This window comes from Fistularia commersonii, chromosome 7 (genome assembly GCF_037954325.1).
Source record: "Fistularia commersonii isolate RoL2024-O1a breed Wild chromosome 7, RoL_Fcom_v1.0, whole genome shotgun sequence".
NCBI classification, from domain to species: Eukaryota; Metazoa; Chordata; class Actinopteri; order Syngnathiformes; family Fistulariidae; genus Fistularia; species Fistularia commersonii.
In genome coordinates, this window is record NC_141290.1 from 16,594,532 (window position 1) to 16,620,222 (window position 25,691).

General features: G+C 39.0%; 1 protein-coding gene across 2 annotated transcripts; it reads right to left on the reverse strand.

Annotated features, from left to right (window-relative positions):
• Window positions 1-126: 126 nt before the first annotated feature.
• pxk (PX domain containing serine/threonine kinase) lies at window positions 127-25,594 on the reverse strand. 2 transcript variants are annotated; one of them, XM_086150062.1, is made up of 19 exons: window positions 25,359-25,594; window positions 18,297-18,347; window positions 18,133-18,180; window positions 16,747-16,933; window positions 15,629-15,706; window positions 15,076-15,149; window positions 14,908-14,982; window positions 14,344-14,448; window positions 13,610-13,711; window positions 13,354-13,515; window positions 13,131-13,248; window positions 12,096-12,174; window positions 11,175-11,223; window positions 10,976-11,053; window positions 9,546-9,632; window positions 8,051-8,114; window positions 7,154-7,214; window positions 5,663-5,691; window positions 649-999 (listed from the first exon to the last, which is right to left on the reverse strand). In XM_086150062.1, the coding sequence occupies exons 1-19, from the start codon at window positions 25,458-25,460 to the stop codon at window positions 791-793; spliced, it is 1,758 nt and encodes a 585-aa protein (XP_086006188.1). In that variant the 5' UTR covers window positions 25,461-25,594; the 3' UTR covers window positions 649-790. The 2 variants fall into 2 exon arrangements, with proteins under 2 accessions (XP_086006189.1, XP_086006188.1); XM_086150063.1 differs by lacking the exon at window positions 5,663-5,691 and having other exon boundaries at window positions 127-999.
• Between the last annotated feature and the right edge of the window lie 97 nt (window positions 25,595-25,691).

Below are 25,691 nucleotides of genomic sequence, written 5' to 3' on the forward strand. Positions count from 1 at the left end.
AAGTCTGAAGTAAAGATGACTCTGGTAAAAATCTAAGTTTATTAACAACTGCTTTGCTCTCCATGCAGCTACCTGCCTCATGCTTAAAGATGCAGATCCTCATTTCAAGAATTATCTGGAAATTAGTTACGTTTTTTTTTTTTTTTTTCTAAGAAAATATTCTTGTTTTTTTATTTGTTTCAGGAAAATATTTGTTTTTGCAGTGCAGCTCAGTTAATATCATCACGTCTTTGTTACTACTTACATCCAGCAGTCAAACACTTCCTGCCGGCAGTGTGTTGAGTTCAGAGATTACAAGAGATGCTGGGGATTCCAGGGCCAGTCAGCTGGGAATCACCGAGCTGAATCCAGCACCCACAGCAGCTCTAACATTTCATACGATCTTCTGTTCGCTGTAACAACTTCAAAAAAACACAACAAAAACCCCAACTGGGTGTTTGCCAAAGCCTTAGGCCAATCCGAAGAGCTCACTAAAGTTGGTTGAGCATTTCCAGCATCAGTCTGGAGCTCAGCGACTCATGTTTCTTCAGAGTCTAAGATATTCCAGAGTTATTTGTTGCTGCCATTATCAACCGGTCCTTTATCCCCTCCACTAAACACAGCAATTGATTTAAAAATTTCAATAGCAAGAAAATCAAAATTTGCAGGAAAACTAAAATGGTACTTGGATTTGCTTTGTGAGAGTTTTGTTTTCATATCCCGGGGGAGAGAAAACGTAGCCCAGTCCAGACCTCAAACGCAGTAGGTGCTGCGTGTCGAAGTTGGGTCGGTTCCTGGGACGAGGACGGGGTCAGGTGACGGGTTTGCTGCGGTCTGAGGTCTCGGCTCTCTTCAGTTTACCCTTGCTGAATGTTTGGATGGAGCTCAGCAGGGCAGCACGACCTCCGCCTGTACCATTTGAGGAGGACAGAGGAGGAGGTGGACCAGAGGAGGCATCCAGCACAGGAGGCAGAGGAGGTGGCGGGGGTGGTGGAGGAGGGGCAGGAGCAGTCTGAGCTCCTGGATGAAGAGAAGATTCAAAGAAATGATGAGAAACAATGACAACGGAGTCTGGCAACACAGAGATTCTAAAGGAGCTGGTAACACAAAGACACATTCCTCTAATTCAAACATCCAGGATTAAGAGTGTGTTCAGGACTTGAAGTCATTGTTCAAATCTTCTTGAATCTTTGAGTAGTTTGGTTTATCTCAACAAAAATACATTTTTTTCCAAAGAAAGGACAAGTACATTTCTGCGTCTTGAGTTAACTGATTCTTTTTTTTGATCCATTTCAACGTCATCCGTCAGGAGAGCTTCCAACAAACCCACCCCGACCCATTATATTCGATAAACGATATCGATAATCAGCTGTTCAAAGTGGGGCCAGGAAAACCATAAGAGAACAGCTAATTTTCAGCAGGTGATGATTAGTGGAGTTAAGTGATGCTCCTGAGCCCGAGGGCAGCAGCCAATAGCCCTCCCCGGTTAGCAGAAAGGGATGGAGTGGAAACATACTGCATCTGTGTAACAACTTAAATCTATTACAGTGTTAACATAGTTAACACGCTGATATTATGCTTGAAAGCAGTTAAAAAGCTATTAGTTACAAAAGCACAATCCTTAGTTCTTGGTCTGAAACCTGAGTTTTTCCAATGTTAGTAAACAAGGTTCAGAAGCAGAAGCTTCATCAAGTTAGTTCTATTTACTTAATCCATGTAGAAATAGTCCTTGAACAGAGTATTATTTTTGTGTTGGAACTTTAATTATAAGATATTATTGATGGTAATTTCTGGCAGAAAAAAAAAAAACATTTAGTTATAGTCACTATTGACTGAAAAAAGAAAATGCATGAAGCATGCAGCATTACACGCACACTCTTTTTGTTGATTACTATAGCATTCATGAAAAATAATATACACAAAATTAATTTACAATTGTGAGTCTATAATTCCAGAAAAAAAAAGAAAACTTTTTGATGAACTGAGGAGTTAGACAACATTTCAGTGCAATCTGGAGGATTTTTCACAACCAAGGGACTCAAAAGATGTTCTTAGTACTAATTATTGAGAGGTGATTTTGATCTCACTGCACTATTTTTCCCATAGGGACCAGCTAATGTATTATTTGTTGGCTGTCTGTTTTGCTGATTCATCAGAGTATCAAGAATACTGCTGCTGTTTCTTTGTAAAACCAGCACCTGCATATCAGAGCAGAAGGAGATTCAGTCCACCATCAGTTCAATCAAACTGTTTTTTTTTCCCAAATTGGCCATTTTAGGTCAGTTTTATTTTGTTCTGTAAAATAAAATTAGATTATTTGGACATTTGCACAAAGCTCAATCAACATTTTTAATTACAGTCTACTGCTCTGCGACTGAATCCACAGACCGCTGAGCTGTAGTTTCTTTCGGCTATGCTTCACATGCACACCGCTTGTTAAATATTGATGATAAAAATGATTTAATAAGAGTGAACTGATGGACAAGGGAATCTTTCAGTTACGCCATTTGGCTTCCCGAACAAAAGTGAAACCCGGGGATTACAGGCAGAGAAGCAAAATATCTGGAGGCGCTCACGCTGCAAAAACCAAAGTCTTGTCCATATTCTATTTTACTTAATACGCAACAGAAATATTAAACATGAAGCATCCCAGTGAAATAAATGCTTGTCTTTCTATCAATTGTCACTTTCTGTTAAGAAATCCTACCAAGCAGGTTTTACTCACTGCATTGGTATATTATTTGATGTACTATTAGCAAAAAAAAATACATAACATCCTGCGGAGAGTTTGTGCACTTGTAATAACTGCCACTAAATTTGCCATGAAGGAAATTACTTTGACAGACAAATAAATTGACTATAAAAGCTCCTTTATTTTACTGAGATGATGCTGATTAATTTTTCTGTATTACGCCTATAAAGTAAGAAAAAGCATCACTGTTGAGACTTTAATTTTTGTCGAACATATCAACAATAAGATGATAAAGCAGAAACCAAAAGCTGAGACTGGAGTCCAGTGACTTAACCTGCTGTGTGACACAGTGGCTGTCTGTAAGGAAGGGACCTCCTTCAGTTTTACAGATGGAAACCAAACCTGGAGAAAGCCCTCACTGCAGGCTTGTACTTAAAGAGTCTGATGAAATATCTCATTGGAATTATGTGTGTTCTGTCCACGACTAGAATTATCAACAATAATATCAATGTGATTGCTTGTTTTAGATACTTGACATTTTAAGAGCCAATTATGCCTGCAGTTTTGACAATCTCTCTCAAAGCCTGTATTGGAACGAACAGACTTTGATTCATTGATTAAAACCACAGTGACCTCTAGAGTTTTCTCATGTAATATTCAGATTACTTCTCATTCACACTCAGATGTGACAGATTAGAGTCCATCTGTTTTTTTTCTAAAATGAATTTGTTACACCTTCCATCACGATCACATGGTGATGTGAACATCCATTTAATTTAACAAAAGTCTTTCAAATCTTTTTTTTTCCCCAGAATTCCACAAAACGGTGCCTACACAAAAGATATCTTTCACCTGGGAGCAGAAAAATACTTTGTGACAGTGACTGTCTACGAAAAACCGAAGAGAAGAGTGACGATGCGGCTGAACCTCAAGAGATTCAGGAGCAGGTTTCTGTGCTATTATTTTGATACCGGTGATTTACAGGTAAGTTATTCAGATAATGAAGCACAATAATTCTAGTTTCAGTTTCATTCACTTTCACAAACAATACCATTTGCAATAAAGTAACTCTTTAAACATAACTATCAAGCGGTAATTCAACTTCTTTTTCATTGGCTAAATTATCTTAAATATATAATTTTTAAAAAAGATATAAACTTAAAAGAATGTTTCTAGTTCTTTTATGATTTTGTGACAAAAGAATAATCTGAATATTACATTAAACAAAAGAAAAATCCTTCAAATAGATTTATCGAAGAGTTAGGTCACCTGTAGGACAGCCCTGGAATACTGGGAGGGAAACAAAAGATTTTCACATTTCAGCAAATGGCTGAAGAGGGAAAAAAAAAGACTTTCAAAGATTTGAAGATTTCATAAGTTGTCCTTGTGAAACTCCATTCCAAACAAAGACAGACAGGCAGGCAGACAAAATGACAAAACAAAACCAGTCAGAGACAGACAGACAAACATGCAAAGTGACCAAGCAGACCGATTGCGCAGACAGATCACAATCTGCATTGACAAACCATGGTTCTGACTCCAGGGGTCTGCAGGACTTTTAAAAATCATTGCAGATTGTGAGGTTTTAATAAAGATGTCGCACATCCCATTCCCAACAAGCAGTGGGTTTTGATTGTAAAGGAGATGAGAAGCTTCTTAAGTCAAAAACTTCATCAGCTTATGAGAGAACAGACAAGTGACCAACATTTCGACTGTCTTTTTAGATCGTAGCAAATATCTGAAACACTTAAATGACTGAGTCTGTGTGTATAATCACAATTTGCACCACCTGATACACTTAACTAATGGAGTTACAAAAGGGCTTTTGTAAGTGTGTTTTAAATTGTGTAAAACATTTGTCATTTGAATTAGGATTGAGCTCCCAGTGATTCCTCTAAACCAATGCATTAAGAAATATTGGGCTATAGACCTGGAATAATTTCAGGACTGTAGTCCTAAGGCCATTCTTCTAAGACACAATACCAATAATATTAAATATTTCTGGTTGGTTACATTTTGTAGATTTTTTGGCCTACAGCAATGTAACTTGATGAAACAGTTGGATATTTTTGAAAAAGCCTGTGACCATCATCAAAACCACAAATAGCTAGGTTTTGAAACCTCTTATCAACTTATTGATATCTGCTACTTAGTGCTTTGGTGAAACACAGCAATGAATATGTTTATAGAAATTTTTAGGATGACGGCTATATATGTGCAACTCAAGGACAATATTATTTCAACAAAGCAGTAAAACTCCCGACCAAAGAGGCAATACACTAACAAGAAAAGAACAACAAAAAAAACTGTGGTTCTGAAAACACTCTCACAAGTTCTATGACAACTTGCATCAAGTGCTTTACTGAGGTCTATAGTAGTCTAATAAGACTAAGACTGTGAACCACCACTCAGACCACTGATATAATAAACCAACGTTTTGTGCAGTCAAAAAGATGCATTTCAACTGCTTGTAAGAGGTTAAACTTGATTCCTGATAATTATTTTCTTGTTCTTTTTGCATTCACGCATGTATCTTTTTGTCTTATAAAGATCTCTAAGCTTCACTTTGCAAAAACAAAAGGAAAATACATCTCAGTAAGCAAGTATTTTTTTTTAATTTTGGAATCAAGGATTTAATGAGTGAAGGGAGAAGAGCTAGCAAGACTCAACTCCACTTTAAATAATATCCAGCTAACGGATCCCTCAATGCTCTCAAAATGAATTACTTATATGTTAAGTATAAGGGATTTGTTATTTTCTGGTAAATAATATCTTTTCCCCTCTCCTGAACAGTTAAACATCAATGAACAATTTCTTGTTTCTTCTAAATTTTAAGTTTTAATTTGAATTATTTAATCTGTGCTACCTCTAATTTTAAATTTTGATACGTGAGTGTCCAGGCGCTTGCTTGGAAAACCTGGGAGTACGACAACTTTAAAAAAACCACCAGGGACTTTCATCATCAGTGACATTATAAATCATTTACTTTACCCAACGACACGGTCAGAATGGAGCATGCTCTATGGTGGAGACAGCACAGGATAAAGAGAGAGGGAGATGACAGTTATCCGTTCGGTGAAATTCATCAGCATTACATAACAACAGGACAGAAAAAGGACAAGGAGGAGAGGGTTGATAAGGACAGGAAACATCATACATGGTAGGGAAAAGTGATGCAAACATTATCATACTTTCATGGACAAATAATAAATAGCTCTAGCTATATTTTTCTTACTGTCTATATTCCAAATAAAAGATGAAACACGGAGATAAATTTGAGTCTTTCCACACTGTGATTTCATTTCCCTTTAAATAGGGCATCTTAGGATGGGATGGCTTTTATAACCACCATTGCATTGGGATTATTGAGACTAGTTTTGGTGAGTCAGGCCGGTGAGGTTGTCACCGTCCTTCTGGATCTAAATAACATCAAAACAGGAAGTCTATAGTCCAGAATGGGGGATCACATGCATCTTCTTACACAACAAAAGTTGTAATAAACAGTATTAAAATCCAACTGGCCCTAATACGGCTATTGTAAATGTGCCGTGTTTGTACCGTGTTTGAATAAAATCAAATTACAAGACATCATTTTGTGTGTCAACCATTGGTTTCTCAATAGGCTAAACAGCGGAATGTGTGATTGGAGTTTTATATGAGGAAAAATGACTTGTCAAAGATGTATATTTTAAAGTAGTTGAGAAGGTTTTGAGGCTCCAAAAGCCTATGAGTGAGAAATCCCTGTAATTTATTTTCACAATAGGAAAAAAAAGACATAAGTGACGGATGGGATTCCAGGGTTGGGCAGATATCTGAGAAAATAAAATAGTAAAGAAAGAAAGCCTGTCAATCAGGCATATCAGAGAAGATTTTGACATAAGTGAAACCTAACCATACAGGACTGTCAGACTCTGTATTTACTTTGTTTTTCTTTTATTAAATAGTTATATGCCGTGAAAGATCTGAAATCCCACTAAATCATTAGAAGTAATGTTTGTTCCGTTTGGTCTTGTCAAAGCACTTTTACCAATAAGAAAAATATAGAGAATATCTCCCAGACAGACTCAAACACCCACATCCGACCCTGTGTTCCTTAAATGAGAGAGGGACAGTGTATGAGACACACTGCTACAGCAGATACCTGTCTGCAAATCACGTAATCACATGACGAGAGTTGAAGAGACAGACAGACAAATAGACAGACAGACAAACAGACAGCGGTCAATTCAAATTATTCATCCTTGCAATCACTGGTGCAAAATTTCAGCGATTCAGGCTTTGCAATATCAATACTGTTTGTGATCTCGGCAGCTTGATGAGATACAATACTGCACCACCAAGTGGTGCCACAATCTGAAATATTGATCATTACTTGAAAGGAAGGAAAGAAAGATGAAGGAAAGTCAGAAAGAGGACAATACATGCAAATATGGACAGAGAAATAGAAAGATGGACACTCGAGTCTTAGGTGGTAGGACATACCTGTGGTGGACGGGGGGGGTCGGGGAGGAGGGACATGTGGGAGGGGAACTGGCTCCTGAACCTGAAAACCGAGGACAGAGATGTAAATCAAGGTAAATAACAAGGCTGACAATAAACAATGTGATGGAAAGCGCATCATAGAGATGTTTCCCATCAAGTCCTCTGTTATTGATTACACTGATTATCTTGCATTTTGACAGTAAAACATGACAAACAGACTGGGCTGTTGAACCAAATCAGCCTGTGCGAAATGAATTTTATAAATTCAATCCTATTACAACAGAGAAACTAACTTTCATGGTACTATTAATCACACAAAACAAAATTTGCAGGATTTCATATTATCCCTCTGGTTGACTGTCAATGGCTGAAACATGCTGATGAAGATGGTAAGGTAGATCAATTTGAAGTACCGGTAGAAATAATTTGAATACAGAATTCACTTGAAACATCTGTTTAATGCAAAAGGTCAACTTTAAAACAGATTACCTGATGAACTAAGAAAAAATCTGAGACTGTCTCTTTGGCCACCTTTGAAGGAACTAACTGTCTGAGGAATTGTCACACGAAGTAATTCACGAAGAGACCAACCAACTAAACTAAGAACAAACTAATTCAAGGATGTGAAACAAACAGTGTGTCCGTGATTCAGGTCCCTTCATCGTCAGAACAGTAACACCATCGAGTGGATGGGTTCAAGGGTCCTTAATGTAAATTCTTATCATGAGTTGTTACACCTCCCTGTTCAGAAAAAGAAATCTAAATGGCATCCAACAGGATAATCAGATAGTTATCAAGCTGTAGCCATAGTGGTTTAATTCCCAAAATTGAAAGGTAGGAATATTTCGCTTGATAACAAGTAACAAACATAAGAGTTTGTCCAGGGATGCTACCTACCGGAGTTATTGTTGTTTCTAACGGGGACATCTTCCTCATTTTCATAAGCTGATTGTCGGGACTTCTGCAAAAGACAAACAAGTGTTTTAAATATCATTGCGTCATTGTTTACCTCTCATTTGCCTGTAAAATGTAATTGCTGTTAATTGTATTTCGTTTCCGTTTGTTTGGTGAAATGCTTTGTCTTTGTTCCTAATGAAACACGTTTCTATGACATTTTAGAGCTTTGGTGTATAAAAAAAAAAAAACAACAAAAAAAACAACTAAAAACCATTTTCACTATGTCATTTTACAGCAGTGCTTCTGAATTATTTTCTGACCCCCCCCCAGGAAGAACACCCCCCCACACACACACTCTGCTGCCTTTTGTCTATAAGATTGCTATATATACGCACCTCTGCGTAACACTGTATCCTTATTAAAATTAAAGAAAAGAAAAAATAAAGATATACAGATCAGCTTGCAACAAAGACTAACTTTATTACTATTTATTAACATTATTTTTTATTCTGTAGCATTAACAATTTAAAGTGCATCAATTTGCCTGAAATAAAAAAAAAAAAAATCTTTAAAATATACATTTTTTGACCGACTGAACCATTTGATACTGACAATAAAATTAAATAAAATCAATAAATAATAAATACAAATTGATCAGTAAAATTGACTAAGGAGCTCACTATAGAAAACGCTTTAACCTATAAAACAATGCTGTTTTTTTTTTTGTTTTTTTTTTTTCAAAATGAAGAGGTAAAGATTAATGGCTACAATGAGCACGTTTTGCAGTGCACTGCTTTTCGAAGCGGGGTTTGAAGCATAGTACTGCAACTTTCAGCTTATAGTAAACACGCCAGTCTTCCCTCGTCTCCCACCGTAGTCACAGTGAAGCCAAGCGCTCAATATGCTTCATTATTTCCTCGTCTTAGCTTTCGGGGGACTCTAGTTTGTCTCATCTCTGTCTCTCACCACCTTTCTTATCATCCCTGCTAAATGTTTTCCATGATGTCTCTTGAGGGTTTGTCGTCAATGCACTTCATATCTCCTGCTCTCCACTGTGTGTGCGGATGCTCGGTTCAAACAAAACCAACACCACAGAACTAATACGCCGCACACACTCTTAACAATGAGAGCACCACTGCCACCTACTGTGGATGTGCACTTTATTCTAGTACAGCAAAAATATGGATCACACATTGCCGGGCATCGCACTGTTTGAGAAGCAGTGTTCTACAGAGAATTTCAATGAGTAGTACTTGTGGTCATACCTATTTATAGCACGGATAATAGAACAAATTCTATTTTTCAAATATAATACTGATGTTGAGCATCTGTTCATCTTATCAGTAAACATAAGAAGATCAACAGAATAATCAGGCAATAAACATAGTGATAATATGCCATGAAACCTAGGCACAGTATTGATTGATGTTTTTACATGAACATGGGTTTGTTGATGTTGTGTTTTTTTCTGTTAGGGGAGGACATTTTTATCTACCTTCCTCGCCAGAATCTTCCTCCTCTTCCTCTCCTCCTCCGAGCCATGGTGAGACTGCGCTCGGGTCAGCCTCCTGTGCTGGTGGAGCTTGAGGGGAAACGTAACGTGTCATTCATGCTCTAATCCAGACTTCGTATTTAAAAGCAGCAAAGCTGCAAACAATTCTGAAGCCTGGCCTGTAACTGATAAAAAGTGGTGATGCGTTCAGTGATTGAAATACAAAAGTACAACAATAGGCTATGAATTAGTAACCAGATATTTTTACAAAAACATAAAAAACTGTATCTAAATGCAATGTGTCAGGGTCAGGAAGCAGCAGTATTTTGTCAAAAAATGGAGAACGTTTGAATGAACATTTTAAATCGATGGAAAAATTATTAAGGAATCAATTATTTGCTCCCATTAAATGTTTAATCCTTATTTCTTGGACCTGGTCAGCTGAAATAAGACAAACAAGATCATCACCAGGGGAGGATTATATGAACCCCCTGGTTTGATAAAATCACACAAAACTGTTTATTCTATCACAGCCACAAAAGTCTGTCAATGGCTCTGTTTCAACATTTATGTAATTTGTGGTAGTGATCATGTGTTTATGTGCATCCAATCCAGTCAAAGGGGCATGTGGAACACATCACTTTCACATTTAATTTTACTAAAATTTCCCAATAAACACAGGAATAATGAGCAAGGCCAGAGATCGCATGGCTTTCCATGCAGAAAGACACTGAGTAGAATAGAATTGTTTACTCGTGGTAGCTTGTCTGAAATTATTCCTAATGTTTCTTTGTCCTGATTGGTGTGATGTAATCATCTGAAAGACTGGATGGAATGCAGAAATACCTCATTAAGTCGGAGACATGTCTGCTTAAGCAGGGCTTAAAAGCAAAATTTTGCTTTTAAGCCCTGCTTAAGCAAACAAGTACTTACTGAAATTAACAAATCATCCCACGATACATGATACGTATTTGATACATATTTTCCTGTCCTATTACCATGTTAATGAAACATTATATTTTCAAATGATCAGCAAGAAATGTAATTATGTGAAACTAGCAGCTGAGTCTCATTCCCTTTGTATTTTCAGGGGGATTTTATTTTCAACACTCAGATCTGGAGCCAGAATCCATCGCTATCCAAAATGTGGCCAAAAATAAGTCCACATTTCTGTCAGTGCCGACTTCTTGCGGTTGGAACATGAAAAGGTTGTGAGAAAACCAAGGCTTTTCCATAACTTTTTTTTTTTCCATGTCCAAAGCGACTGTTGACTCTTGTCACTGCAGGAAATATCGCTTCACCTTAACTAGATTTGGGAAAAAGTGCCTTCGTACCCTTTAAAAAGGGGGATAAATCCCTGCAGCTGCTGGGAACTATGAAGCAGAGACAGTAAAACGTGAACACAGGGACACGAAATTAGAGTCGTAAGCTACCAATCTCTGCTCCTCAAGCAGCCTCTTCTCCACGCTCTCTTTTGCTGTCTTCAGAGCTTCCTTCAGCCTGCTAGGAACCTGTAGGGGGATTTTCTGTTGTTATTTATCTTGGATGGGCCGGTTTAGTTAGCACAACCTCAGGCACACATGTGGAAGCGGTCAGAGGTAACAGTAACCACACACAAACACAGCTTCTCACCCTGATCTGGAGTTTTTCAGAGCATTGGACCTGGACGTCACTGAACAGCCTGAAAGAAAACAACCAATGATTTATCAACAAACGTAAAAACATCATTAAGTCTCTGGCTTCTTTTTGGCCATTTTATACATTATTCTGCCTCGTAGGAAGTGTTTGTATGTGTTTGTACAAACAAAAGTGATGTTGATTTTTTTGTTGAATATCAGCTTTAAAGTTAAAACTATTACAAAATTGATATTTATAGTTAAAGATCTTACACTGTGTCTGTTGCACTTTGGATAGAGAATGACATTTTATTCAAGCTCTCATATGGAGAGAAGGCACGGAGAAAGAAGGCTTTTTCAGACTAATTATTCTGGATTCGCTGCTATCTATAACCAAAACAGAGAAAGAATGGGACTCTTTGTATCTTAATGTGCTTATTTGAGTTCAATTAACACATTTTTGTCAGAAGTAGTTTTTTTTGTTTGTTTGCTTTTAAATCGTCTTGCATGTCAAAGTAAACCTTTGACCAAAGAAGAAAGTATATACAACGGCTATCACAAGTTATTAGATTCTGCATAAAACAAGGAATCAGACTTGGTCAGTGAGCAACCAATACCCAGTCAATTAATAAAAGATATTTGAGCTCTCACGCCACTGGAGGATGCAATAAAGATGGTGATGTGATTTATAATATCCACTAATATTCACAGAACTGTGACATCTGTTGCAACTTTGAGGTATAATTGAAACGCAAATGCTAGCTCTGGGCAAAGTTTCAAAAGGAAAATAACTCTTTTGTTTTTGAAAATACAGATCTGTGCTAAACGTGTGCTTAACGTGCACCAAACTAAGTGTGTATGTAAGAAATTAATTCAATTAGTGTGGCGTCTCCTCAGGAACAGTATGACATTGCAATGAGATAAAGTTGAAACTCACGGTGTCTGAATGAGCTGCGACACGGATGGCATTCCACTTTTACAGGCTTCTGTGGACAGTATTGACTGCAGCACTGACACTGAACACACACACACACACACATCAATACATCTCAAGAATTGTACAGATAACTGTAAACTTAAGGGTTCCCATCGAAATGTTAGAAATTGGGTTTTCCACACATTTAACAGGATTTTTGACAACCTGGCAAAAAGAATTCATGCAGTTTTCCATTTGCAACTGTAATGAGATTAGGAGTCCATCCGTCAGACAAACACTGCGTTTCTGTGTCACTGCCATCTTACTTAACAAGCTGTTTCAGCTGCCAAGTCTCTAAATCTCAATGGCAGCTCTTCTTGAAAAGTATTAATTACCAAACATTTACTCAGAACTATTTCTGGATATCAGTTCAATATTGAGACACAGTCCAAAGATGGCACTTTAATGCATATCAGTCTTTCGGCATTTACACTGACAGCTTCACATCCTCTTCAGCCCCATTGAACATCTCTGGCCTTCATTTCCTCCTTACACATTTTACAACATAATGATATTTGATGGATTAAATGTCTGATTTTTAATGTGATTCCACCTTCTAAAAACTTTACCCACTCAAATAATAAAAACCTCTTGATGGTTCTTTAAAAATTCAACATTAAAAGCACATGATGGAACACAGAGGCTCTTGGCAAGAACTTACAGCTGTGAAATATTTAAAAATTTAACAAATGACCACTGAGCTATACTTTTTTTTTCACCTGAGTTGAACAGCCTGCATACCTTGTCAAAACCTTGTCAAAAATTAGTAAAAAAAATAATGTGACAATTTTTTTTTTTAAATCTGTGTAGAATCAGTTTTAAATTTGTCAGCTATCAATTTAAACCAAGACCAAAATATAAGATGAATAAAACAACACAAAAAATTACCTATTGTCATTAAATAAGATGCTAAAAAAATGTGATGCCTTGTCATATTTATGTTGTTCAAATCCTTGTTGTGTGTGTGTGTGTGTGTGTGTGTGTGTGCGCACCCACCGACTGAGGTGTAGGGGACAGAGGGGTACTGATCAACAGGAACGCTGTCTGGTGGTCGGCCATAAGTCATCTCGTAAAGTAAATGCCCAAAACAGAGGACATCAATGCTCTCCATCGTCTGCAGGTACAAACCAACGCAGCTTTAGTCTCATAAAAAAAACCCAAGCAGTCTGACAATGGCAAAGAAAACCCAGGCTAACCTGGTCGAGATCATGTAACATACATTGATCTTTCGATGCGGGGTGAAGGCAGGACGCAAGGCTGAGGGAACTCCCAAAAGGCTGTTCTCCACATCCATCAGTCGACACACGCCGTCCTCAACTATAATGTTGGATGCATGAAGGTGACCATAAAATAACCCACCATGATGGAGTAGCTTGAGGCCCTGAAATCAAAGAGTTCATTACCCATCTGTCTATGAGTGTTTTTTTTGTTTTTACATCTCTGTGCATCTGTTTCTTATCAGAATGTGTCAATACCTCCAGTATCTGACGACCGTACAGTTTGATGTGCGACAGTTCAAGACCCTGACTCTTTTTCGGGTTACCATATTTCTTCAGGAAATTTTCTTTGGGCTTCACCTGAAAGATGAGTTAGAGGCTTTTAGCTGTTTGGCAATGTGAGATTTAAGGCATGGTTTATTTTATTCAGTCAATTCACAGGAGACATTTTTTCAACAAACACTATGCATTTCAAGGAAGAAATCAAAGGTTAAATTCTAACTGAGCTTGAATACTCTTGTCAATAAGATCTCTAAAGCAGCTTTTCTTTCAGGGACTTGGGATATTCGAGGAAGAGCAGAGTCTTTTCACACCAAGTCAGGCATTTCTTAACTGAGCTTTCAGTATTTAACCAACAAGTACTCTTAAAAAAAAAAAGGTAGTTCGGGTTGGTTGTTCTAGACTTGGAACCCTCAACTTCAAACGAATATGTCGCCATCTAGACTTTGGAAGGACCAGGAAATGTCGATCGGTCAGTTAGGGAGCAGCAGGGGGAATGTGGAGCCAACAAATCCGTTAGATAACAAGGAACGAAGCCTACCACAACCACTTAGGTGATTAACAAAACTTTTCCAATCAATCCTAACAACATTACTAAAAGTAAATTAAATGTAACAAGTATATACAGATGCGTGTACTGTATTTTCAGATTTCCCGTATTTGAGCAGCACACTGGAAACAACATAGCATTTCCCGTTCACACATAAACACACCTTGCAAATGTGGTCCCTTAGAGATCCTCGTTCACAGAACGGCCGGATGAGCAGAGCTGAAGACTCACTGGTGCTGGAGAACAACAACGGACAGAGGTACGGGCTCTGGAGAGGAGAAATGTAAAAATAACCATTCATTTACACACTCCAGGCCCTTTAAGTCAAAACCAAATCTGATAAATTTTTCATAAAAAAAAAAGAGAAAGGTATGTTAAAATGAATAAGCATTATGAGCATATTATATACTGAACGTGTAAAAGGGAAACATACTCATTCTTCAAAATGGTTCTTCAAGTGTTTTATTTCCCGGATATATTCATATTGTAGTGATAAACAGTGTTGGCTACGAGTCTAAGAGAAAGCTTTTGAGGGCATATGCAAGGAGCAATAGCGGATTCATCCAAATCTAATCAGTCAAAAAAAAAACTCACATGAGCATTTTAGCAGAGTTAGCAAGAGCTTGGCCGGTAATTTGACATCAATGTAGATATTTGGGAGTCAAAAAATTCCAACTGATTTAATTGGATGCATGTGGCCGCTAAATGATCCTACATGTTAACGTACTGAGAGGCTGGTGAGCAGCTTCATGGCTGACTGCAGGTCTTTGTCTGACAGGAACTTCTCAGGACCCAGGTCCACCTACACACAAACGTGACCACACAAAAACAGACACTCGATGAGAAGGCAGTTTTGAGTGCAGAAATCCCAAATTTCGCCAGGCTTCATACTTACCCAGCTCAGCAGATACCTTTCCTTGGCCTGCTCTTTGTTCTTGATCAAAAAATATTTCTTTCTGATTCTCCAGCCTGAAAAAGAAAATTAAATTAACCATTCCCCACAGTGGAAATTCAATTAGATCCTCAAAATGTTGCAATTTTTCTTTTAAACTTCTTTGAAAGATCACATTTATCTAACTAGTTCTGATCGGGTTTTATCTGGCAGGGAATTACACTGAAAAGAACAAAGTAAATATGATTGTTCTGCAGGATCAATTATTTTGAAAGGCCTCAGTGCCTGTGGTAGACTGGCTGTCTCCAGACTTGTCTTAAACAGACAGCAAAAGACAATAGCTGTCAAGCAGTGTTTTAAAGCAATCTAATCACATGATCAAAAATCAAGGGTCCCTTCAGTTGTTGTGTGAACGCGTTAGCAGTTTAATGTCATACTGAAAATTGCTTATCAGCCAGTCAGTCTGCCGTGATGAGAACAGATAAAAAAGCAGAGCCATCAACAAGTCCTCCTCGCTGTTGTCATTTCCCTCAGGTTTGATCATCCTGAGTCTTACCGATGTCTCTGAGTGGTTCCAGAACCTCCCACTTTGGATCTGATCTGAAGAACATGGAGACCTGCTGCAAGGCGATCTCTGAGAGATGGACAAAAGACCAACAGATAAACATATTTGAACAATGTTTTGATTCTGTTCAAGAATCTGAACTACAAACACAATAAACAAAACCCACAAATCAATAATAAATACCAAAAAAGTACTATGATCATTGCTTTTTGGCTCTGAATTAATTTTCATATCATGTATCAAAGTCTGCAAGAAAAACTGAATGAGTACTCAAGGGGAAACACATCTGTCGCCCTCAATAACCTTGATAGACGCGATTCAATAATCTTCCAAAGGATAGCCTTTTGATATTTCCTTCTAAAACATGCATAACGTGCTTTGTCTTCGAATTATGTGTTTTTCAGAGCAGTGAATAAAACAAAGAGTAATTATGGGCCAAATTTTGCGGAGTTATGATCAATTTTTTTCAGTCAAAACTGAAAACAAGGAGAAAGCTTTGTTGCTCCATGTGTGGGAGACAAAGCATCAAAGAGGTCAGTTGACTGGGGTTTTCTGTGGGTTTCTGTCATGGTCTAAAAGGGCTGTTAATTTCTTTTTTCTGTTCTTCTTCCTGTTCTACAATTTACAAAAAATGAACAACATGTACTCAAAAGGTTTGTCGCACGGCAAGGCATTTCCCCACAGAAAATGAGTAAGATTCATAAAATGAAACAATGACAATAAACAATATAATACCACTTGAATACATCTATTAGAAACTACAGCCTGTTCATAGATGGCTTAATCAGCTAGTTGTGACTTCTGACTTTTAAACTGTTCAAACACTGGGGGGTTTGTTATTCACAATCAGTGTTTTGTTGTTTTACTAATGTGATTCAGAATAGTGAAAAAACAAATTACTGTTGTTTTGTTTTTTTAACTATGTTGATTCAGTCTTGTTATGAACGCACTTATTTATGAGAGTTAAAGATCTCATAATGTTGAGGTGGATTGATTATATAACTTGGACCAAAAAAAAAAATATTAAGAAGGAAAATTCCACTTGATGCAAATTTCCACATCTGGAGAAAAAAAAACGACTGAGAGTAAGAGATGACAGGGGAACAGACCTGTGTAGTTAGCAGAATAGTTGTTGGGATCCAGGAACTTCTTGACCTGAAGTGTGCTGGAGAGAATAGGGTGTTGGGTAATGGCGTCCAGGTAGGCCTGCAAGCCTCTCTGCCTCTCTGCTATAAACTCCCTGTCCATATTTCCGATCAGCTTCTTGGGAGGGAGAGGGAGACTGATGCCACACACCTGCAGAGAGTAATCAGCCTTCATTTACTCAAACATTTCCTCAACATTTCAACAACGGGTTAACACTGAGGTGCCAGAGGAAGTGTGGCTCTCAGCAGATTTCACACAGTTCTGCTGAAATAAGTGTCAGATGGGAGTCAGGTCAGGGTGATACCCTTGCCAGGAAACAAGCAGCTAAACCTCAGCAGAAAAACTTCCAGCATCCTGTTATCTACCGATGATGTGACTGAAACAGAAGTTGGAAGCTGAAACCAGGATAATCTGAACTCTGTGGTCTCGGCCCAAGGGGCTGCAACAAAGCAGCTCCATTCATAACTGAAGTTACCGAAGATCAACACCATGCCAAAAGGATCCCGTATTTAACATGAAAAAAGACAATAATGCCAAAAAATATACACACGACTATGATGTCAGTATTTGTTTGAGTTTCACAAAAGTAAATCATAGTTGCCAAGCAAAAAATGACTGCCTTTGCATTCACTTGATAAACCAGGATTATTATGCTGTTTCTTATTTTTTTCAATTAAATTATCTATTGTAAACATTTTTCTAACCAATGCCATTTTTTAGATACTATCAACTATTCAGTATTTTGCCAATTACAAACACTTTGCTATCAACAAATGCATAATAGGCATGCTTTTTGTAGCTCATAAGACACTTGTCAATCTTGTGGGAAACTTCAAACCAACAACGGTCAATGAAATCTCTTTTTTTATTATCATGACTTCGAAACATTCTAGAGGGCAGGGCAAGCAGTACTTTGATACTCTGCAGTGACGGCGATAAAGTTGTTGTAACAGTGAGCAGAAACCCTGCAGGACCTCACAAGATGAAACAAGATGACGCCTTAGTAACTCAACTGCAAAATCGCAACTGTGGTGTAATATACTGTCAGTGGGACTCAAAATAGGAAGGAAATCTACAGATACCAAGCCAGTTCATGGAAATGTGTGTGTGCAGGCAGAAAATGTTTACCAGTGCTTCTTTTCAAAAATGAAGTTGACCCCTTTTATGTCTAACACAGAGGCCAAAGCAGAGGCCGTTGTGTTCTTGACAGCCATAAAAGCACACATTCTTTTCGGTGTCAACTAAAATAAATTAAAGCCAAGCCAATTAGCCAAGCACACAAAAACTGAATTATGGCCAAAATATTCTGGAAGCAAAGTCATGACATTTCTGAAAGAGGAGTTTCTCACCAGGAGGCTGTTGTTCAAAACGTCAAAGTCACTGTAACGCCGGATGACCTGCAATATACACACACAGCATTCATTACTTTCAGACAGACTGGAAGTAATTGGTCAATCCATCAAGTTCTCCTAGATTGAAATTTATGTCCGATCAGGTGAGTTGGATCATGTACCTGCCAGCTGTTCTCTGAAGACACTCCCCTCTGGATCCGAATGATGTATTCCTAAAACACACACACACACACACACACGCATACAAACACACGCACACACGAGTGGCCATCAAAACCCTGTTACAGGCAATCTAAAATAAACAGAAACAGTACACCGAATGTGGAGAATGTATTATAGAGGAACACGTGTGGCAAAAGGTGGATTGACGTGAAACAGCTGTGAGGAAAAATCAGATCGTCATCAGTCAGTGAGGATGCTGACGCGGAGATAGACATACTTAAATTTGCGATAAAAAGTTTTCAACCAGAGCTAAAAAGCAGATTATATTTCCCACTGAACATAATTAGGATCCCCATGATTACTTGAAAGGTGATTTTTCCAAACCTTAGGAGGTATTGTCACACATCACTATATTTATATATTGGTCAGCCTCTGAGTGGTGTGGGACCACAGAATTTAGACAGATATTGAGTGAAAAAAAAAAAAAAGATTTCACAACTGACTGATTCATGAGCAGCATTTCAATGGTGTCATACCAGTGCAACACATGACACTGTAGAATGGATTATAACGGTTAGGGGCAATAGACATTGGCTGCACACAAGGTCACACATCAATTTCCACACCAGAACAGACAATTCAATTTGTGAAATATAAAAAAAAGTTGTAAAAGAAAGATATGACAAGTTATGTCAATGCAAGTTAATCATTACACACACTAAGTCAGCCATCATCCGTATATAAATCAGGTCACAGAAATCAGTTTCCACAAGATGTTGACACTGGCAGTAGAATCTATATTCAACCAAACGTCAGTGTCAAAACAGAATTCTTCCTGATCTGCTGTTAAAAACTTTTTTTCCTGACCACCACACTAAAAAACATTTGTAATGACTAAGAACAAAAGTATTGAAATGCCACAACAATATCGAAAAAAGACATCCTCAGATAACCGATATATAAACTAATGGAAACACAAAAACATTCTTTAAAAATGGAATACCCCTTTTGTCGCCTCTGATCCTTCAACTGTCTTTTGCTTCCATCTAATTCCTGCTGATTCTTTTTCCCCTCCTAATCCTGTGCTTATTCGTGTGAGCCGCACAGCTTCACAAACACCCGAGGCTCACAATACAAACATTGGGGGGGGTCTGACATCACTTCCAATTCAAATGCTGCTCTCCCAGATCCAGTAAATATATCACGTTTCTCGTTACGTTGAAAAAAGGGAATTAAAAATAAGGATTTGTTCGTTGCCACGAAGAACTTACCGAAAACTGATGTTTTAGAACCATCTTTTGAACTCCGTCATGCAGAATAATCATGTTAACAGTCAACTTAACTGGTTTCAGGCTCATGAGCTGCCAAATGTCAGGCTTTGGCAACTATTTCAAGATAAAGTTGTGAAAGTAAAGATACAGCTTAGAACAGAAAGCCACTGATCCCATTAAGATAGAATAGTTGAAGCTGGATGTCTCTGATTGTTGACAAACCATGGGATCTGTAGTCAATTTCATTAATTAATTTGGTGTTTCAGCAGTATTCACAATACACTGTGTGAACAGTGTGAATAGACCCCTCAGAACTCTGCAATTGGACTTTACAATCAGGAGATGTTTGGATTTGAGCTTAAAACTACAATATGTAGTAAAATAAATTTACAACCTAAGCGACAGAATATAGCTTGGACTTAGTTTATGGGAATGCAGTTAACTGGTAACTGGGAAAAATCAGGAAATGGAAATAATCAGATTCCATTTATTAATGAAATATTGGGAAAAGATGGTTAATTACATACTGATGCTAACTGACTGTTGTAAAATGTATTGCTTACATGCAGATTGATCTAAAGTATAATGACAAAGATTACAGATGTAATAAGGGACAAAATCTTAAAATGTATTATTCCCACAAAAGAAGAATTGCCAGGTTTCTTCAAATCACATAAATGCTTACATCAGATAAAGGAACACTTGAATAATATGATAAGTCTACGAATCTAATAACAATCACTCATCTGTTATTGACGTTGTTTTTCTCGAGTATTTTTTATCTTATGATCTAAAACTAGAAACCATGTCAAGAGATGCTTCTGTTGCCTCTTTTGTCCTGATAAAAAAGGAACACAAAGACTCCCAGATATGACCCAATTTTCTGAAAAGACAAATGAAAACAAGTATAGTTTAACGAACCAAACGCACATAAAAGATGCCATATAAAAAGACACAGCAAGAAAATAAAATCATATCATTACAATAAATCCTCACTCAAAGGGAGCAGTTTCAAACAGGTTGGAAAGGGTGGAGAAAAGTGTCGGCGGTACTATGCGATAGAAGACGATCAGCTAGAATGAAAGGAAAGCTGTGTACAAGACAGTGGTGAGACCAGCCACGCTGAATGGCCTAGAAACAGATACAATGACAAAAAGACAAGAAGCAGAGCTAGAGGTAGCAGAGATAAAGATGTTGAGTTTCTCTTTGGGAGTATGAAGATGGAGAGGATCAGGAATGAGTCTATCAGAGGAACAACACATGTTGGGTGATTTGGAGAGAAGATCAGAGAAGCCAGACTGAGATGGATCTGTCAGGTACAGAGGAGGGATAGTGAATATATTGCTAGACAGATGTTGGAATTGAAGCTGCCAGGCAGGGGTCTCAAGGAAGACCAAAGAGAAGATTTATGGGCGCAGTGAGAGAGGAGCTGGTGCAGGTAGTTGGTGTGAGAGAGGAGGATACAGAGAATAGAGTTAGATGGAGAAGGTCGATTTGCTGTGGTGACCCACGAAGGGAAAAGCCAAAAGGAGAAGAAGAAGATTAAGTATATTTTTTAAATTCTAACCATTAGAAAACAACTTCTCTTATCAATATCATTAAGTCATTTCTTCCGAAAAAGTCAACGTACTTGTTTGTTAAAACTTTTTTAAATGTTGTCTAAGAACCAAATTCTGCAAAATTTTTGTCGGTCATGGCAAATCCCTCCAACCCTCTGTACAAAACACTACACGATCTCAAGAGCAGCTTCAGTGACAGACTCAACAGATACAACTTCAATTTCCAAAGAAATAACAGAGGAAATAACTCCAGCACAATGCCAGAATCCACAACTCATTGGCCTTCGCTCTATCTGCCAGCAGAGAATTGCACTGAAGCACCTCCAGCATCTCCTGCACTCTGTGCCAATACTCTCCCAAAAAAAAAACATTAATGCATATACTTCATATCCATATTTCAATATTTATTCTTAGCAACGCATCAAATATATATATTCCTATGCTACTACAAATAATGATACCTCTTAAAAGTGTGTGAATGTGAATGCCCGTCTGTATAAATATTAATACATCTCAGTCTCTCTGTCTCTGTATGTGTAAATGATATTTGAAGAAAAAGAATCTTAACCAAATTCTTAAATTGTATATATAATTCCTGTGTGAGGTTCAGTTTAATTGCAAATGAGCTGACCCTTTTTCCACGCAGGGTGTGGAGTTCACTGTCCACCCTGCGTGGAACTGGTAATAGAGGGACACCGGAAGTAGCCTGGTCCCGGGCCACGTCCACGGTGTTTAATATGCACAACCAGTGTCTCCGTGGGTTAACATCCATTTATCTTTGCCCCCCCCCCCCCCCCCCCCCCGCCCCCGGTCTAACTGTCTAACCTTCCGGAAACTGTTGCCTCGTCACTTTCACGGAAATAAAAGTTTCATTTTCCCCGACGATGATGACGGTTGCATTTTTTTTTTTTGTTTGCCGACATTGCCTTTGACAGTCAAATGATTGGTGTTAGCATGCTAAGTGGCTAGCTCATCTGAATCGAGTCGAACTGTCAACAAAACCGGATTGTCTGACACACGAAGTAAAAGATAGATTTTGACAAACCGACAGCAATGATTTATATATATTTTAGTAGAATATATTATGTTGGTATAAAGCCAGGTTTGCGACGAAGGGGAAAAACCCAGTTTAAAACGCAGCTAATAAGAGGATATCACCAAAACTGCGCCTTTAAGCAGTTCAGCTGTTTTTTTGGAGGCTCCGTTTCAGATGCTTCGTGTTTCTCTTGTCCAAAACCAACATTTATAAACGCGAAAGTCTTCTGAAAAAACATTGTGTCATGGTATATAAAAAAAGGTATTCGCTTGGGCGGCGAGATTAATTTTCAAACAGGACTGTAGACCTTCCAAACGAGTTTAACTGCGTGTCAACTGAAAGGTGAAGTATTTGAATGGCCCACGCTGTGAGAGCTCTGGAGAACTGACAACCATGGAGTTTGAGTTTTACAGACGCTTCTTTCCACTACGATGAGCGTAAATCAGTGTCAGTAATCCGCTCTGGACCTCCCAAGACCAAAGTCTGGAAGAACGCAGAAGAACGAAATATCAGGAAATAGCTTCACCAGTGACTAATGCAACCTCGGGAGGGGGCACGGGCCGGTGGCTCCCTGGTTTGCATAAATGCAGACGGTTGCGTCAGGAAGGGCATCCGGTGTGACATTTGTGCCAAAACCAAACATGCAAATCAAACCAAAGGTTCTGATACCGGAACGGTCGAGGCCCGGGTTAACAGCTACCACAATTGGTGCCGATAACCTACAGGGTACCGGAGGAAATTGGGCTACTTGTGGGTCAAAGAAGGAGAGGAGGAAGGCACGTTCGGAAGCAGAGAGAGAAGAGGAAAGGCAAAAGTGTGAGACTGAGAGAAGGGACTTTGAATATCGGGATTATGACAGGAAAAGATAGAGAGTTGTCTGACTTGATGCAGAGAGGGAAGGTGCATATACTGTGTGTTCAGGAGACCAGTTGGAAAGGTAGTGAGGCTAGAAGCTTAGCAGCAGGATTTAAGTTGTACTATCATGGTACTGACAAGAAGCGGAATAGAGTACGAGTTATCTTAAAGGAGGGGTTTGTTAGGAATATTCTGGAGGTGAAAAGAATGTCAGACTTAGGAGTCTGAAACTGGAAATTGAGGGTGGGATGCTCAATGTTGTTTTGTGGTTATGCCCCACAGGTGGGATGTGGGTTTGAGGAGAAGGAGAAGTTCTGGAATGAGTTAGATGAAGTGATGCAGAATATCCCCAGAGATAAGAGAGTGGTAATGGTGCAGACTTCAGTGGGCATGTTTGTGAAGACAATCAAGGGGATGAAGAAGTGATGGGCAGATTTGATATCCAGGATAGGAACAGAGGGATAGATGGTGGTAGATTTTGCAAAAGGGATGGAAATGACACTTTTTTCCAGAAAAAAAAACAGGAACATAGGGTAACTTATAAGAGCGGAGGTAGGATCATGCAAGTAGACTACATCTTGTATAGACGAGGTAACCTGAAAGAGATCAGTGACTGAAAAGTAGTTGTAGGTGAGAGTGTAGCCAGACAGTATAGCATGGTTTGTAGGATGACTCTGGAGACAAGGAAGATCAAGGGGACAAAGTGGTGGAAGCTGAAAAGAGAGGAGTGTTGTATGGTTTTCAGGGAGGAGTTGAGAAAGGCTCTGGTTGGTCAGGGAGAACTTCCAGATGATTGGAAAACTACGGCTAATGTGATGAGGGAGAATGTGATTCAGGTAGGAGAGTGTGTCCCACACTATATGGATCACTGAATATATGGATCACTGAAAGGACTGAAGAGAACCGACAGGAGTACAGGGAGATACAGTGTAAGGTAAAGATAGAGGTAGCAAATGTAAAACAAAGGGTGTACAATGACTTGTATGCTTAGTTGGACAGTAAGGAGGGAGAGAATGATCTATACAGGTTGGTGAAATACAGAGGTAAAGATGGAGAGGATGTACAACAGGTCCGAGTGATGAAGGATAGAGAAGGAATGTATCGACAGATGCTACAAGAACAATGGGAAAATGGAAAGAGTACTTTGAAGAGCTGATGAATGAGGAAAATGAAAGAGGGAAGGGTAGAAGAGGTGACTATTGTAGACCACAAAGTAGCAGAGATGAGTAAAAGTCAAGTGAGGAAGGCATTGAAGAGGATTAAAAATTGGAAAGGCAGTTCGTCCTGATGATATACCTGTGGAGGTGTGGAAGTGTGGGAGAGCTTCTGACTAGATTATTCAACAGGATTTTAGAGAGTGAGAAGATTCTTGAGGATTGAAGAATAAGTGTGATGGTCCCCATGATGGTGTGGAAACTTTGGTGGGAAAAAGTTGATGAGCCATACAATGAAGTTATGGGAAAGAGTAGTGGAAACTAGACTAAGAGCAGAAATCAGCATTTGTGAACAGCAGTACTAAGCAAGTACTTAGGGTCAGGAGTCCAGAGCAGCAGAGAGTGTGGAAAAGACGTAAATAGACGGGTTTAAGCAGGTTGGAATTGGTGAAGAAAAGTGTCAGGGGTACTATAGAAGACTATCAACCAGAATGAAAGGTGTACAAAACAGTGGTGAGACCAGCAATGCTGTAGAAACAGTTACGATGACGAAAAGACGAGGTCACAGAGATGAAGATGTTGAGCTTCTCTTTAGGGAGTGAACAGTTTGGATAGGATCAGGAATGCGTCTATCAGAGGAACAGCACATGTTAGATGTTTTGGAGAGAAGGTCAGAGAAGCCAGACTGAGATGGTTCGGTCATATGCAAAGGAGGGAAAGAGAATATATTGGTAGACAGATTCTGGAATTGGAGCTGCCAGACAGGAGGTGTAGAGGAAGACCAAAGAGAAGATTTATGGACATAGTGAAAGAGGATATGAAGTTAAATTGGTGTGAGAGAGGATGATACAGAGAAAAGGGTTAGATGGAGAAGGTTGATTTGCTGTGGCGACCCTTGAAGGGAAAAGCCGAAAGAAAAAGAAGAAGCTTCACCAGTGACTACCGCCGAGTCTGCGGCCGAAAAGTGCTATCGAGACCCAGTCGGTTTACACCTGGACAGCCGTGCGCGTTGACGTTTCCCAACCCTGGGTTGTTGGTAATGAAAACGGTGACGCAGCGCTTTAACGTCAGACAACGTTGTTTTGAAGCCTCCGTCCGCGGGATTTTGCTGGCATCTGAGCGACACACGGTTTTCCGGGCGATTCTCCGTTAACGCTTTTTGCTGACGCTCCCGGTGGAAACTCACCGTGTGGGACTGCAGGTTCTGACTGGCTTCGATCAACGCCGTCAGGGGGACGGTGTCGTCCAGCAACAGCCCGCAAGGGGCCGGCTTGTCCAGGAAAGACATTCCTCGGGGGAGTGTGACCCGGACAGCGCCGGTAGGAGACGAGAAGAGGAGGCTCCCGATGCGTAGGTGCGACGGTGAGGACCAACTAGATGGATTTCGCTTAACCGTAATGAAAAGGCGCTGCTGATCGGACGTCAACAGGCTGCTCTGGCGTCATAATAAAGGTGCGGCAACAACAGCTGGGGGCGTCACTGCCCCCTGCTGGTCTGGAAGGGGTCTGTTTTTTTTCCT

Bases quoted from the DNA above. Each gene is read 5' to 3' on its own strand.
- pxk (XM_086150062.1), bottom strand. From the start codon at position 25,460: ATGTCTTTCCTGGACAAGCCGGCCCCTTGCGGGCTGTTGCTGGACGAC. The intron at 9,633-10,975 runs GTAGCTTACGAC...TTTCCCCTCAAG, and splicing joins TGCTTGAGGAGCAGAGATTG to CTCCACCAGCACAGGAGGCT. The intron at 7,215-8,050 runs GTAGGTAGCATC...CTCGGTTTTCAG, and splicing joins TAGAAACAACAATAACTCCG to GTTCAGGAGCCAGTTCCCCT.